The following is a 15,248-nucleotide window of genomic DNA, read 5'->3' as shown; positions in this document are numbered from 1 at the left end:
CCGTTCAACCTCGCTTTGAGCTAGCGCTCGTCTAGCCTTTTTTTTTGTCGATGGCATGGTGCTAGTAATAGCTACGGCAGAAAACACCGTTGTCACGAGAGAATACGGATGCTTAAAGTGAATTCGGATATCTAATGGAAATTAGTTGACTACGGCGGATTTCTGAAGTACATGACAGCCTTCACATCTTTAACAATTCAGCTTCCAGCCTCATATTTTGAGGTTGCCAATTCTGCCCCAAGGTTAGCTAGCTAGCGAGCTAACGATAGCCGATTAACGCTAAACTAGTTGAGCTAACGGTAACACGGTATTCAGTTAACACTTACTACGCTTTAAATTCGTCAGAGTTAATTGAAAACGACCGGAATTGAAAAATAGCATGGCTGAAGCCGACAAGTTGAACATCGACTCCATTATACAACGTCTGCTGGAAGGTAAGGCAGTAACGCTTTTTCGCTCGATATTTATTCACCGAGGTAGCCATTTTAGCTAACAGGCTAGACAACGATAGCCACCTATGCTATGTTAGCCGGTTAACTTCAGCCTTTGCTTCTTGCTAACGAAACACAGAATTTGAATTGCTAGTCAGTTATGTTCCTTCAGTTGCATCTTTCTCGTTGCAAACTACCCTTTGTTGGCCTAGCTTTGAAACTCGGTTAACGTTTTATATTTATGTTTGACTTTGCCCGAGAAAATATTCGCACATTAACGTGAACGTTAGCCATTAAGTGAGGTGGTGTTGTTAATCTTTAGAAAAATTATGTAACAGCAGCAACGGAACATTACATATGTTTGCTAATGTGTGCACAACGTTGGAATGATCACTGGGCAGTATGGATTTGTTTTGAGAGCCGAATGCCTTTTTGAACTGTGAGGTTAAAATGGAAATAAATTTCCAGCTGATGTTGGGCAAACAGCTTACATTTATCAATGTATGTCATCAGGTGGCATTGTTTGAATTGGTCTGCAGTAATACTTTTGCTTGTTATTTAATATCTAAGAGTTGTATTTCTATGGCGGGCACAGAAATGTCATCTAAAAGATGAATGTGAAAATTACTAGGTGGTATCAGTAAGTCATCAGCTCCAAGATGTTTCTATAAGCCCTAACCTCTGTTGTCAGCTATTTTGCTGAATTTAAAAATACACGATTCAACAACTATAATGCACAAATAATATTTTGAAGTTACATAAAGTTGAAGTTTAAGAAGGGGTACAAAAGATGAGGCAAAGTGCATGAATACAACACGTTTTTTTTGTTGATAATGATTGCTCTAATGATGGAGTTAATGACTGGATACCAAACACTGTGAATGCTACATAATAACATGTGCCAACTGTCCATGGCATTCTGCCATGTTTTTTTTTTTTTTTTGGACATTGCAGTTCTATTTAAGGGTTATTTAGAAATAATATGCAACATCACCTCTTTTTAAATCCTCATTTTTACATCATATTTTTGAATAGTAGGGTTTGTCTGTTGTTGCCTTGTAACAGATAAGCATGAATAATGAACCACTGTTTATTGTTCTTTGTTTTCTGTGTACTATTTTTCACTCTTGTTGCATTTTTCTCTTGCAGTGAAAGGCTCCAGACCTGGCAAAAATGTTCAGCTGACAGAGAATGAAATCCGTGGTCTCTGCCTCAAATCCCGAGAGATCTTCCTCAGCCAGCCAATCCTGCTCGAACTTGAGGCGCCCCTCAAGATTTGTGGTGAGGCTTAGTTGTGTTCTTTAGAATCAAGGGAATTCACTAGTGTGGTCACATAGTGTTTACAAACAGGCTTAGATGGCTGTTGCAGATTATGATGCCGGACAATTACCAAAAAATTAAATTCACATTATGCTATGCATTCTTATTAGCACAAACTAAAGGCTTTTCAAAAGATAGTTGATGGAAACAATTCATTTCAAAAAGAAAATAGTTTAAAGTGTGACTGTGACCTTGCCACATAATAACAGAGCTAGAACTAGAGGGATAAACTGATAATACTAGCTTGCAAGTGCAGTGGTGTTTTGCACTCAAAGTCTCCCTGGAGTTACCCTCCTGTGTCACACTGCTGGTGCCACTTAATGGCACAACATTTCTCTGAAGGAATAGTCTGCAGATCCCAGGAACTCGCTAAGCTTGCCCTATAATGAGAATCACCAGCATCTTCACACCAAATGCTAACTTGCACATTCTGTTAGTTATCTTATGATCTCATGATAAAACAAGCAAAACAACACCAGAATAAGTGTTCATTTACTATAACGCACAGCCAGCCGTGGTCTGTAAAGTGTCTATAAAGTGTTTTATGTTGTCGTTGGTCATTTGCAGGGTGCCAAGTGTTGTTGTACCTCTATGCCAGTCCCTTACCTTTTGTTGTGTACATACACACAGCATGATAGTCACACCTTTGACCAACATTGATGTTTCCACTCTCATTTTGCTTGTCTTACCAGGTGATGTGCATGGGCAGTACTATGATCTGCTGAGGCTGTTTGAATATGGGGGCTTTCCACCAGAGAGCAACTACCTGTTCCTGGGCGACTATGTAGACAGAGGCAAGCAGTCCCTGGAGACCATCTGCCTGTTGCTGGCTTACAAGATCAAATACCCAGAAAATTTCTTTCTGCTGAGAGGAAACCACGAGTGCGCCTCCATTAACAGAATATATGGCTTCTACGATGAGTGTAAGTTGTCATGGCATGTATATAGATACACTTTATTATTAACACCACTTTCTATGGTTACCAGTAGTTTTCTAAGAATGTAAGTCAAGCCTATATATGTTTGTCTCAAATTTTAAGACAGTTAAAGAAATGAGAACAATTAGTAGACAAAATTGGTCCATTACGAGCACTGTTGCATACTATACAGATCTGCTTTTAGATTTGTGTTAGTGTTTTTGGTTTTGATGTAGCCTTCAACTGTACAGCAATTTTACTTTGAGGACCGTAGTTATTTTATGGTAATTGTAATGTCTGTTTTAAAAAAAGTAATTGTTTCATAGCGTCTCATAATCATTTTGCAACATGGTTATTTGAATGAAGTCATAAACGCCTCTCTTTTTATAATACAGACTACACTTGCCGGTAGATGACAAAGGTCGCACAAAAGGTTCATTAATCATCTATTCTGCCTTCTACATCTAAAGACAGTGAAATGGTCACAAAGTTATTGTTGAGCAAACATTTAACCCCATTAACTTCCCACCTTATAGCAGCCTCGTTCCCTCTCTATAGTGCTCAAACATTCAGGCCTATACTGCTCTTGTGGTGTATGTCACGTGCACTTGCCCTCATTTGATGCGAATGATGACTTATCTAACCATATAATTTTTTCCACATCTCTGTAAACCGATGTCTTTGGTATTGGCACCACTGAACTGTCACATGTGCATTCATCTTTGTAATGAAGGGTTTATGCACTTCAAACCAAGTATAATATCCTTCTTTTTGTAATTGTCAACAGGGTGTTCTAACTGTCGCATAATGTACACACATTACAGCCATCAAATGTTTGTTGTTGACCATAATCTGATCCTATTTACTGATGCTTCCCCATAGGTCTAAATGCAGATGTCAGTTTAGTCCCTAATTAAAAACACTGGCCAGTTGAGAAGTCTTTGTGACTGAGGCTCTTGGCATCTGTGCCCAAGCAATGAACCTATTGTACAGTCACTTAAAACTTTTCCTCATGCCACCAAGTCTGTAATTAGTCACCCATCTGTAATGATTAAGTGTACTCAAAAATCTGTGCACATTTTAAAAAAGAAAAATCGACAAGGAAACTGATTTATTACAGTAACAAAAGCAACAACACACATAACCTCTTGGTACACCAGGCTTCAGGCTAAGGAGCATGATTAGGCACTAGTGATTAATCACATGCCTTTCTGCTATTCACAGAGCCAGGATTATGTAAAATGTTGTTACCAATGTGATGCAATAGGTGCAGCTGCTGAGATTTTATTGGTTTTAAGATTAGATTGTGACCAAGTAATTGTGGTTTCTACCCACAGGTAAGAGGCGATACAACATAAAGCTGTGGAAGACCTTCACTGACTGCTTCAACTGTTTGCCTGTTGCAGCCATTGTTGATGAGAAGATCTTCTGTTGCCATGGAGGTAGCCTCATCAAACAGTTCATTTGGCTTCTATCCAGAGCGCACATACACAAACTCGCCTCTGCACTATTGTTACTGTCAACATAATAGTCAGACCTGCTGGACTGTGTGGGATCTTAATTTTTTTATGGAAATGATTTGTGTATCCTTCCCCTGTTATAGAGGTCATAGCTGTACATTATTATTTACTTCTTATTTTCAATCATATCATCTGGTACCTAGCAGAACATAATTTGATATACTTTGATATACAACTTTGGCAGAGTAGGGTTAGACAAGTAGACTAAACGTGTAAGTTACATGAACCACCTCTGTCAAATTAATTTTGTGGTTTCTGATCAGAAACCTGCTAATATGTGAGCTGGTTATGGTCTTAAACACAAAAGAACCACTGCACTGCAGCAATCACTAATAAAATATATAACAGTGGAATAAACAAGAATATTTGATTTTAAAAAACAGTGAAAGAGAGCTGTAATAACAGATGCTGTTATAGATTTTTGGTACCATTCATGGTACAAAGAAATGTATAATAACATGAACCTAAGGGCCCAGACAATGTGACACCAACAGCCAGCCACAGCTATCTCACGTCTGTAAGACCAGCTATACAAAATATGTAAACAGGCACTGATAATCATGAGGGTAAATACTGCCTCCCTCTTGCAGCATAGTTACATAAGAGAAACGTACAGACAGGATATTGTATGTTTGCAAGAGTTTTTTTTTTTTTTTTAAGCCAGTGTTTTTTTTTCAATCAAATTAATGTTAATGAATAATTAAATGTTTGTTATATAGATGAAAGACTGCATTTATTGGTGTTCTCCAGCTGTCAAATTATAACTACTTATTCCCCGTTGAACTCTTCTAGGCCTATCCCCAGACCTCCAGTCTATGGAGCAGGTCCGAAGGGTCATGCGCCCGACTGATGTGCCTGACCAGGGCCTCCTGTGTGACCTGCTGTGGGCTGACCCGGACAAAGATGTGCTGGGCTGGGGTGAGAACGACCGTGGCGTCTCCTTCACTTTTGGCGCTGATGTGGTCACAAAGTTCCTCCATAAACACGACATGGACCTAATTTGTCGGGCCCACCAGGTAATTGCACAACCTCAACCCAGAGTTAACAATCTTCTTGCATTAGGAATGAAAGGTAGTAAATAAAAGAAGTGAATAAATAAGGAGGTAGGCAGGGCTTCCTCTGTACTAACGTTGAAGAGGTTGAGTGCTTGCTAGGTCTTATTGTTCTGCTTTTATTCTATGTATTTTATGCTGTGAATCCTTCCTCCCTGTGTTTACGTAAACTCCCTTTTGAAGTTAACACAAGGTTAGCAAGCATGTCCAGCTGTTAGGGAGCATGTGAAGAAAAGTCAGGTGGAACTTCTGAAATATTTCGTTAAACCACGGCCGCTTCAGCACAGCTGGATTTCAGCACAGTTTTACTGATAACAAGGTAGGCAGTGTGAGTGGTAGCAATGGATTTATGGCTTATTGTAGGCTCTTTGTTAATTAAGTGCTCTAAAACTGAATGACACTTTTTTGTTCTTCTTTTGTGCCAGATTCATTATTTACAGGTGAGAAGTAGGGTGAGTAATTTCAAGTTGTTAACCTGTCGTCAATCTGTTTTTAGGTGGTTGAGGATGGATATGAGTTCTTTGCAAAGAGGCAGCTGGTGACGCTGTTCTCGGCCCCAAACTACTGCGGTGAGTTCGACAATGCCGGAGCCATGATGAGCGTAGATGAAACCCTCATGTGCTCATTCCAGGTAAGCAAGACATCAACCAGACCAGAATTATAAAGAAAATTTAAATTTTTGTAAAATTACCTCCATCGTTAAAAGAAATCTTGCTTGTTTGTGATATTTGCGCTGTCTTGACATCATTGTCTCTCTTTTACAGATTCTCAAACCTGCAGACAAGAAGCTGTTCTATGGTGGTGGAGGAGGCATGGGCTCTGGTCGCCCAGTCACTCCCCCAAGGAAAGCTAAGAAATGACACCAGTAGTTTGCCCTCGACCTCCAACCCATCCCTCCTGCCCTCTCTACCTCTCTTCTCCTTTCTTTCACCAAACAGCCAGAAATCAAACCTATACCCAGGGCTTTTTCCTTTTTTATCTGTACTTCTTAAAACATTTAATGTTACGGATTGTCTGAGTGAGTGCGTGCGTGCGCAGGCGACAAACATGCCTGCCGGTGAGCATTAAAATCATGTGTGCACGTGTACATTTGTGTGAGAGTATTAGAGATTTATACTTTCCCCTCTCTCTTGCCACTCTTCCCGTGGAAAGGTTGTAACCACAGTGTCTGTCTGTACAGTAATTTTGACTGAAATGCAGGGTTTGGGAGACAGTGGGAAATTGCTGACATGATGAATTTAGCAGCAAGCCCCTGCCAGCAGGTGATGTGTGTGTACTTGTGGAGGGGGGAAGTATTTTGTTTTCCCTGTCCTCTGTACTGTAAAATCTCAAACACAGATGTGTGTGTGTGTGTGCATGTGTGTGTGTGTGTCTTGAGTTTGGCGTATCCTTGAACGAGACGGAGGATGTCACCTTGTCTCACAGGAGCAAGCCACATGCTTACCCCCACACACACACACACATGCGTATGACTCTTCAGATTCATATGAGCCAGAGCTGTAAAAACCCCATACAGTTTAGGTTTGTACAGATTTGATTACTTGAAAGAGATTTTTTGTGAATTCGTTTTGTAGTCTTTCATCAAGTTGACCAATAAAGCGAGAATCTGAGCTAAAATGTCTGCTGGTCATTTTTATTGTGATTCTCTATCTGCTTTATGATATGCTTGATCTGCAAATGGAGTTTGGAGTAAATCTGACATCGAACGACTTAACAAGGTTGTTCTAGTTGTACCTGCATGTAACTTGGTAGTTTTTTGCATAAAAGCCAGTAGCCATTGATGGCAAGTGACTTGTTCATCTTCAGGTACATCCATAACATAAAATCCATACAGGGCTAGTAGTATAGCTGTCAAAGAAGAATAAGAATAATCATGAATGGATGGATTTATTTATAGATTACTAAATAACTAGACACATTTCAGGTGTCTATCAGGAATAAACTGTATGAATCATCTCTAATATCTTGTGACCTCACAGTGCTGGAGGTTTCCCGTGATGTTAGTCACTTTCTGCTGAGGGCACCAGTTGTATGGACACCCAAAGTGTTTTATATGCAATGGATAAAAAACACAAGACACAGTATTAGAAAATATTTATCTGAGTTGTAACAATGAATCGATTCATTGTTCAAATTCAGATGTTTTCATTCTGCATATTTTCATTTACACCCTTTCTTTTTCTTATTTTCATATCACAGTTTAACAAAAGATCTTGTCGATTAGCATATATATTCTTGATTATTCTATTTTTAAGGCCAAGGTGATGTTATCAACTGACTTTTCTGTGAGTAAAATTTCCTAAAATCTTTGGGTTTCACAAAGACAGGAAAGCAAATTCTGAGCGTTGTTGTTTTTGTATTTTTGTCGATGTTGCACACATGATGGGTCATTACTTAAAAATATAATTATCTAAAATGTTTTTTTTTAATAAACTATGTCCATGGCAATAAGTCTTTCGAACAATTAGTCAGGATTTGTTGGTCATATTTACTGGGAAAAAATAATGTATGAATTGTATTTTCATTGGTGGCTTACATCTCCCTTCACATACATTTTAAAAGCAACAAAGAATATCTGTCTTGATCGAGGCTTAATGGTCAAAGGCAAAAGCCCAGATTTAGCCAGGACTGAATCAAAACTTACTGAAATAGAAGGTATTTAAATTTCATCATTTCTTTTCAGCTCAATAAATATGAACAAATAAATGAATTTGTGATGATATGCTCCATGTCTGGACAAATCCAGCTATTGTCCACAAGGGGGCGCGGTTGAGCTCCTCCAGTCAGAGGATCCGTGGAGATGTGGGACAAACAGAAATTAGGTTAACAAAATGCTTATTGCGTTAACTTTCCTAGTGGAAGGTTAACATACCGTAAGTTGTGTGTGTGTGTGTGTGTGTGTGTGTGTGTGTGTGTGTGTGTGTGTGTGTGTGTGTGTTTGGGCAAACAGTTAACTAAAGGGGCACCTTCTTTGCATAATTTGCAAAATTGTGAAGACAAATTTATCTCCACAAGTTTGTGCCATTTTTTTATTTATTAAGATAATGTTCCCCTCCTGTATCTATGTAGTGGCTGAGTTGAAAAACTCTGCGCTGCTCTTTTACGTTCCTCATTCTATATTTATCAAAAAAGGATCCTGTTTCTTTCTTAGGCATTTCTCTGGCTCTTTTTGCATTCATTCGTCTTCCTGTCATCAACACTCTTCTTCAAGGCGCTCTGTCCGTCATTTTGCCATCCTTTTACAGGACCATTGAGGTGAAAGGTGAAGGGTATAGCTGAGAGGGTTGGATTTGGATTTTAAAAGGCCAGCTTTTTTTGGATGAAAATTAATTTTCTGTAGTTGGTATGAACAATTCTCCCAGAGAAAAGTGAAGCCCCTGCTCTGTTTTCTTAAAGGATGTTGTTTAGGAATCTCCCAAAAAAAAAAAGGAAATTAATCATGAAAATGTGATCTTTTGGTTTACTGATGTGGAATCAGTTGTTACTCTTCATGAATCTCTGTGGAGAAGACTTAGAGTAGATTGTAACTTTGTGCTACGTCTGACAGAAACTACAGTTACACTGCAAAATACTCTGATGTCTTCCCCAGCCTCTCTCATTCTCCCTCAGGATCACAATCCTCACTGCATTTTTGCAGGACGATAGACTTCAAGACTGAAAGTAACACTTAGTAATCACGGCTTGTCACCAGCTATGGTCTCAGATTCTTACTGCAGCTCATCTATAGGATTACTGCGTGTTGCTTGAAGATTCAAATCCGACTTTGCAGGTTTGCTGTATAAAATATTGTTTAAAAAACTGGTAGGAAAAAAAAAAAGAATAATCTAACTTTGTTGTATAGACGATGGGGCCCAGTCCAACACGTCTCATCAGTCGTAGCTGTAAACCCCAAAATAGTGTCTTGGTTAGATAAGTGTACTTGAAATAGACAAGACTTTGAGGATGTAGTAGAAGAGTTCATCTTTCAGATGATACCAAATACTGTACATACTAGCTCACGCATCTAAGCTGGCCTGAAATACTAAGCCGTTAAATTTATGACTGCTATTATGACACTCGAGAAAGAGATCATCCACTTGTAGACGTCCAAAGTAATCAAATCTGCTCATGCTGCTATTTTGGAAACACACTTTTTTGACCGTGTGAACAATATGTTTTTTGTTTGTGAAATACATTCCAATTAACAAGTGAAACTGTGCCAGAAAATGTATTGTGATGCTGACAGTTTGGCCTGCTGTACTTGTTGAATTCATCAGATGGAAACAGACCCCTCAAATCCTCAGATGGAGTCTTCAGGTATTTGTACTTCCGAAAAACAAGGAATCAAGTTGAAGTAAACTTAGTCAACAAAATAAACGTGAACAATTTAATATACATTTATATAACATGTAATCTCCTGATTAGATGGCTGTTCAAGATGTACACCATGATGACATCCCCACCCTTTGTCTTTTTGAGTATGATCACGGACATATATAACATAATTCATAGAACTCATACATGAGGAAGAGTAAGAGATATAGAGTTAGATATATTTGAGCTGCTCAAAGTGGTGCCTGCAGACTTAAGTTAGCCCACCATAAGGGTCGATCTGGCCCACATTATGTTTTGGAAAATGGGGGGAAAACATTAAGGAACCTTGAAGGGCCTTTACCCTGGCAAAATACATGTGTGTCATATATTTCTTAAGTCATAAAAGCAGGAGATAGCAAAATTAAGATCAGACCCAGAAAATGAATCACCAGAATCTTTGTGTTTCCTCTCAGGGCTTCTATTTAGTGAAACTTTGCACCTTAACACAAAAACTGTTTGCTTTTGTCCCCTTTGTCCTTCCAAGTTTCAGTTTGGGCCCTCCAAGGAGAAAAAAAGTCTTTGCTATAGTAGATCAAACTCTGCAATCTGAATATAGCATTTGCTAATATGTAAAAGCTGAATTGAATGTAGACTCTGCAGCAAAAACCAAACTGTGATTGTCTGTTAAAGTCACTGTAAATTGATCGACTTGAGGCAGCTGCAAGTCAAATCTGAACTAATCTCAGCCAGTGGGATCAACAGGATGCGGTGCTTGATTCTGAAAATCTCTAGTTCTCTAATAAAGTGACCTTGCCAGTAAATTAAAAACACTGGCCTTTAAAAATGAAAAGCCAGCCATCGATAAAATGACACCCCATCTGTAAAATGAAAGCCACTTTTGATCAACGGGCTCACTTTCCTGTCGGCTCCCCCGTGGCTTATATAGTACAGCCCTAAGTGTGTGGAATGGTGTGAACATCAGGGAACTCTTTGGGGCCCAGTGTGCCACACGGATACTGATGGCACTGGAGTCAAATGTGCCCTCGAGCATCCTACCTTATTTTTCCCGATAGGTGAAAGTTAGACTTACGAGCCCTAACTAAAGGTCCAGTACTCTTTTCATAAAAAAGCCGCAAAGCTGCCGTGGTGCTATGCCCAGCAGCACAGTGTCACCTGCTCTATTTATATCTCGCGAGGAATTCTGGATTCATAGACTCAGCTGCCACTTCTATTATTACTATTAGCTAATGCTGTAACAAGTGCCCAGCTAACTCTGACACTGTAGCTCCTTTATCCATTGCTGTATTGCCCGGTACTAATTATGTCCTCACTGTCAATACTGCGCATTATTTAATTTAATTTAATGTTGTTAAATTCGTTTGCACGTGTGCTAAAGCTAAAGGAACAGTTCACCCAAAAAAAGAAAATTCTGTCATTATCTTCTCACCCCTATGCCGATGGAAAGTTTTGTACGGTTTTGTAGTTGACAACACTTTTCTGGAACTTTAAAGCAAAACAACATAACTGAAGAAGCTGAGGACTTTTTTTAACAACCAGAAAGTGGCTCTATACAGCGCGTCTGATTTAATCCAGGTCCAGATATCCCAAATTCATTTGAAAAGATGTTACTCACATCATCAACGCATGGTGGAGCTCTGAGCTGAGGCAGCTTAGCAGCTAAAGTGAAGATTTCATTCTAAAGAAAGGGTGTAAATAACATATTTTTGAATTAATTCTGGATTTCTTGGCTTCTGAAGAATTGGCATATGCTTGACAAGTGTTTTAAATTTTTTTTTTAAATCAAGTCCCGATCTACTTCACTTATTGAGTAGAATGCTGCAACACTGTTTAGCTGTGAAGCTCCAGAAATATTTTGGGGACTATGAGCTACGGACCACTTAACCTAACTTTCTATCGGCATTGGCACAAGTTAAAAATGACATTTTGGGGAGAACTGTTCCTTTAAAGATGACAACAGCCCTGCAGATTATTGGTTCAAATTAGACCAAGTGCAGTTTAAATGATGTTGCCACAGTGTGAACATGTGTTATTTAAAACAAAAATCAATGTTACAATCTCTCTTAAGAATAATAATGACACTGTCTGGCTAAGTTAGGGCTGTTTTTTTGTAAGTCTAGATGAATGAAAGCATGTTATGACTAGCAGTTATAGTACATGAGGGATACTTGAACCCCAAATGGATGATAAAGATCAGCTGGATGGCCTGCAACTCCCAGAATGGCCTGTTAATGACAATAACCTTCTTTAGGAAATATGCCAGTCTTTCCTGGCTCCACGTCTTCAAGTGACAAATGTCGCCTTGTCCCTCTCACTTGGCTTGTGCCGTGCAAGTCAGCAGAGACAGACTTAGTTGCGTAAGATAGGCGTGTGTGCAGCTGCATCACTGCAACACTTAACACTTGTACAGATCTGGGAACACGGATAGAGTTCACCAGCGAAGGGAGGGAAGGCGGCACACGGTGATCCCTCAGACTGGCACGAGGGCGTGGCATGTTAGCGCCGCAGTGGGAGTCGGAGGTGATGGGTGTCCCAGCTTGAAGGGGTTTACGCTATAGTAGTCCCAGCACCCACAGGCTACTGAGATAGACAGAGGTGGAAGATGGAGAGGAGCGAGGGAGAAACCTTATCCTTCTGGGATATTGAGTTAAATGTCACAGCTCTGCCCTGAGGGAGACACTGACAGGCCGACCCCTATCACAGCCCCCAAATCTCAGAGGTCAACGGCTGCACAACAGCTGAGGCCTAGAGAACGGCTGGGTGAAACAGAGATGGGGACACTGGCAGAGCAGAATAAGAATAAAAGGTTTAAGCAACATGTCTGGGAGCAAAAAAAGTTCATCCATATGTTAGTATACTTTATTAATAGACTAGTGTGGAGTTTGCCCTATCATCATCACACTAATCATTTTCATACCTTTTGGAAAGCCAGTGAAATCAAATAAAATGATGATAGACATATACAAGATAAAATTCAACACATTTCCTGAATGATAATACAAAATGTATCATCTAAATATATTTGCAGCTTTAATTGCTTTCATAAATTCCTGCACAATTCATCTTGAGAGTGGCTGTTTCAGTTTTTAGGCCGTAACAGATCTGAACACAATATGCATGAAACTAAGAGCTTTCTGCTTTGTACATAACGAATAATGAACTGTACCATATGTGAATCGCCCCTCACCAGGGGCCTGTCGGGCTGGGTCAGTTGGCCACCAGCAGCTGATTGGAAACTTGAAAGCTGCCACAAAACAACTTCCTATTTTAGAAATTCTCTGTGGAGGAGCAGCAGACGCTCATGTTTGGGTTACAAATAGCTTGATAATGTATATACTGTAAATATGCCCACATAGGTATGTCTTATATGAACAGCAGGTTACTTAACAAGTACTGCAAACATCCAAGGATTTTTCCAAATATATACACACATTTATAGATATATATTATTGTTTTAAATGTATTATCTAGATATTCATCTCATTTACTTAGGAAGAAATTCTCAAACAAAAGTGTGCCCTTGCAGTATCAATATAGAAATCATTCTGATTACTTATAAGGGTGATGTAATGTAACAAATTGGACTGTTTTTTTATTCCCAACAGAATTAACAATGACTTACACTCACTCCCTGTGACTAGAGAGTCCTCTCAACATCAGTCTGACAACCTGAGGTACTTGAGGAATACAACCTCTTGGACTGTCGTTGAGCACGTCAGCAAATCTGTTTCAAGGCTGTTTTTATTTACTTATTCAGTAGATATTTATTTATTGCATCATACTGTATATACAGTATCAATACAGTATCAAATCTGAACTAAATAAGTTTAATTTTAAATCAGTGTTTTCTTTTTAAATGTCACATATCCAAATCAAAATTTAACCATCCATTCAAATAATGTTTAATTGAAAGCTGTAGATTTGGGAACATCTGACCACTTTTTTGTCCTTTTGACTGGCTAGTTGTGAGGCCTGAGGCTCGCTATATGATCGTTCACATCATGATGTGAGTCACTGAGGTTGTATAAATCACTATGGTCAAAAGAAATGGGGAACACTTACATGATAAAAAATATGGCAGAAAGAATAGATGTTGTAGTTGTGATGCACAGCAGAAACACAGCAGCCGTGCTTCAGATGTTATTACATTACCACTCTTTCTATAACAACACTGCAAAATTATTGTTATGTTAAAGTCATCATAAAGTGTCTGTTTCCCCCCTAGCACATTTGTTTTAATGTGCTGACTATCTAGTCCGCTCCTGGCGGTCACACTTTAAGTGACAGTGGCACCCAAATGAAACATGACACAGCAAAACCAGTCACTGACTCACAGATGGCCGACACTGTGTGCTCTTCAAAAGATTTTCTGGTCACACTCCGACCAAAAATAAACTTGTTATGCAGTAACTCCCAATAAGTGCATTTTTTGTGAGAAAAGCCTGTCTCACTCTGAAAACAAATCACATGGTGACAAAGTAATAAATAGATTGCAGCAAAAATGTGTCCTGGAGCTGTCAAGTGTGATGAGCAGTGACCACTGCTGTCCCTACATGAACACCTGTCAGTTTATTGATTAGCAACAGCAACTTGAATTCCTGTCTACAGAGGACTCTGCACCACCCAGCAGCCTGTTTACTGCTGCAAAAACAAATTGTAAATCAATGCAGCCTGTGCTCAACATCATACTGGTCAGTTTTATACTGAGATTTAAACTATGTGGACCTTCTCAGGTATTGTTGTTTACAAGTCACCATGTAGATATAGGAATAAAAATGTCAAAGACCGGCTGAACTGATGACCCAACCATACAAAAAGAAACATGTTGTTTTCTCTGTTAGGTCATGTGTTTACTTGCTTGCCAATAATAAATTCAGTGCTCTGAATCCACCACAAGAGGCCATTGTGTCTCAGTCAATAGCAGTTTGTGACCAGTATAATCTGTCGTGCATCCACTGAAGCCATACCATATCTCCCCCGCTGCCTCCTCTTCCTCATAAAAAAGGAAAGATAAAACTTGATCCTTCTGTATCTGCAGGCCGGTCTTTTCCTCTGTGGTATGATAGTGTGACACTCTGGCTGTCCTCCTGGCATTCCTGTCCCCCTGCGATCATTCCTCTACTACACGCTCACTTTCTTCTTTCCTTTATCAGTCCCATGTCTTACTTAACTTGGTTTATCATCATGTCTGCTGTCTTTTAGTATGAGTGTTTATTAACTCTGCAGGGCTTTGGATAGGTGTACACATGTTAATGATAGTAGATGATGCGGCTCTGATGCCCAAAGTTCTCATTTCTGGGATCAGTGTGCCAACAGGTCTAACTTACATTGTCCTTGTAAAAATGCCAGCTAATTCTTGCACTAAATTATTGCTTCACCATGTCCCTTCTTCAGTCCTCTCTCTCTCTCTGGCTGGGCCACCTTCCTCAGCAGAAACCAGTTGAGCCGTCACTCAGTGTCCACCCCCCCTCCCCTCTGGATGATCTCCTCTCTCACTCTCTCACCTTCTCCCTTCGTCTTATTCCACTGACCATGCATGTTCCAAAAACAGATCTCATTTTCATCCACGGTGCGACCCCCAACCCCCCCTCGAGCACCCCGCGCCACCACACTCCTGCATTACCTCCTTTCCAAATCCAAGCCATGTACCCAGTTCCTGTCCAAGTCCACCAACTCACCTCCCCATTGCTCCACCTC

At 39.7% G+C, this 15,248-nt stretch overlaps 1 protein-coding gene across 1 annotated transcript; it reads left to right on the top strand.

The window, feature by feature from the left end:
* The first annotated feature begins 46 nt into the window (after positions 1 to 46).
* On the top strand, positions 47 to 6,857 carry ppp1cab (protein phosphatase 1, catalytic subunit, alpha isozyme b). The gene is made up of 7 exons (XM_037081188.1): positions 47 to 434; positions 1,581 to 1,712; positions 2,444 to 2,674; positions 4,006 to 4,110; positions 4,981 to 5,204; positions 5,737 to 5,871; positions 6,005 to 6,857. The coding sequence occupies exons 1-7, from the start codon at positions 380 to 382 to the stop codon at positions 6,098 to 6,100; spliced, it is 978 nt and encodes a 325-aa protein (XP_036937083.1). The 5' UTR covers positions 47 to 379; the 3' UTR covers positions 6,101 to 6,857.
* The last annotated feature ends 8,391 nt before the right edge of the window (positions 6,858 to 15,248 follow it).

Source organism: Acanthopagrus latus, chromosome 20, assembly GCF_904848185.1.
Source record: "Acanthopagrus latus isolate v.2019 chromosome 20, fAcaLat1.1, whole genome shotgun sequence".
Taxonomy (NCBI): Eukaryota; Metazoa; Chordata; class Actinopteri; order Spariformes; family Sparidae; genus Acanthopagrus; species Acanthopagrus latus.
The sequence above is the reverse complement of the archived record's forward strand: the minus strand, read 5'-3'. Positions and strand labels throughout refer to the sequence as shown.

Coding starts and splice junctions, on each gene's coding strand:
- ppp1cab (XM_037081188.1), top strand. CDS start 380: ATGGCTGAAGCCGACAAGTTGAACATCGACTCCATTATACAACGTCTG. Junction 4,111..4,980: donor GATCTTCTGTTGCCATGGAG/GTAGCCTCATCA, acceptor GAACTCTTCTAG/GCCTATCCCCAGACCTCCAG. Junction 5,872..6,004: donor CCCTCATGTGCTCATTCCAG/GTAAGCAAGACA, acceptor TCTCTTTTACAG/ATTCTCAAACCTGCAGACAA.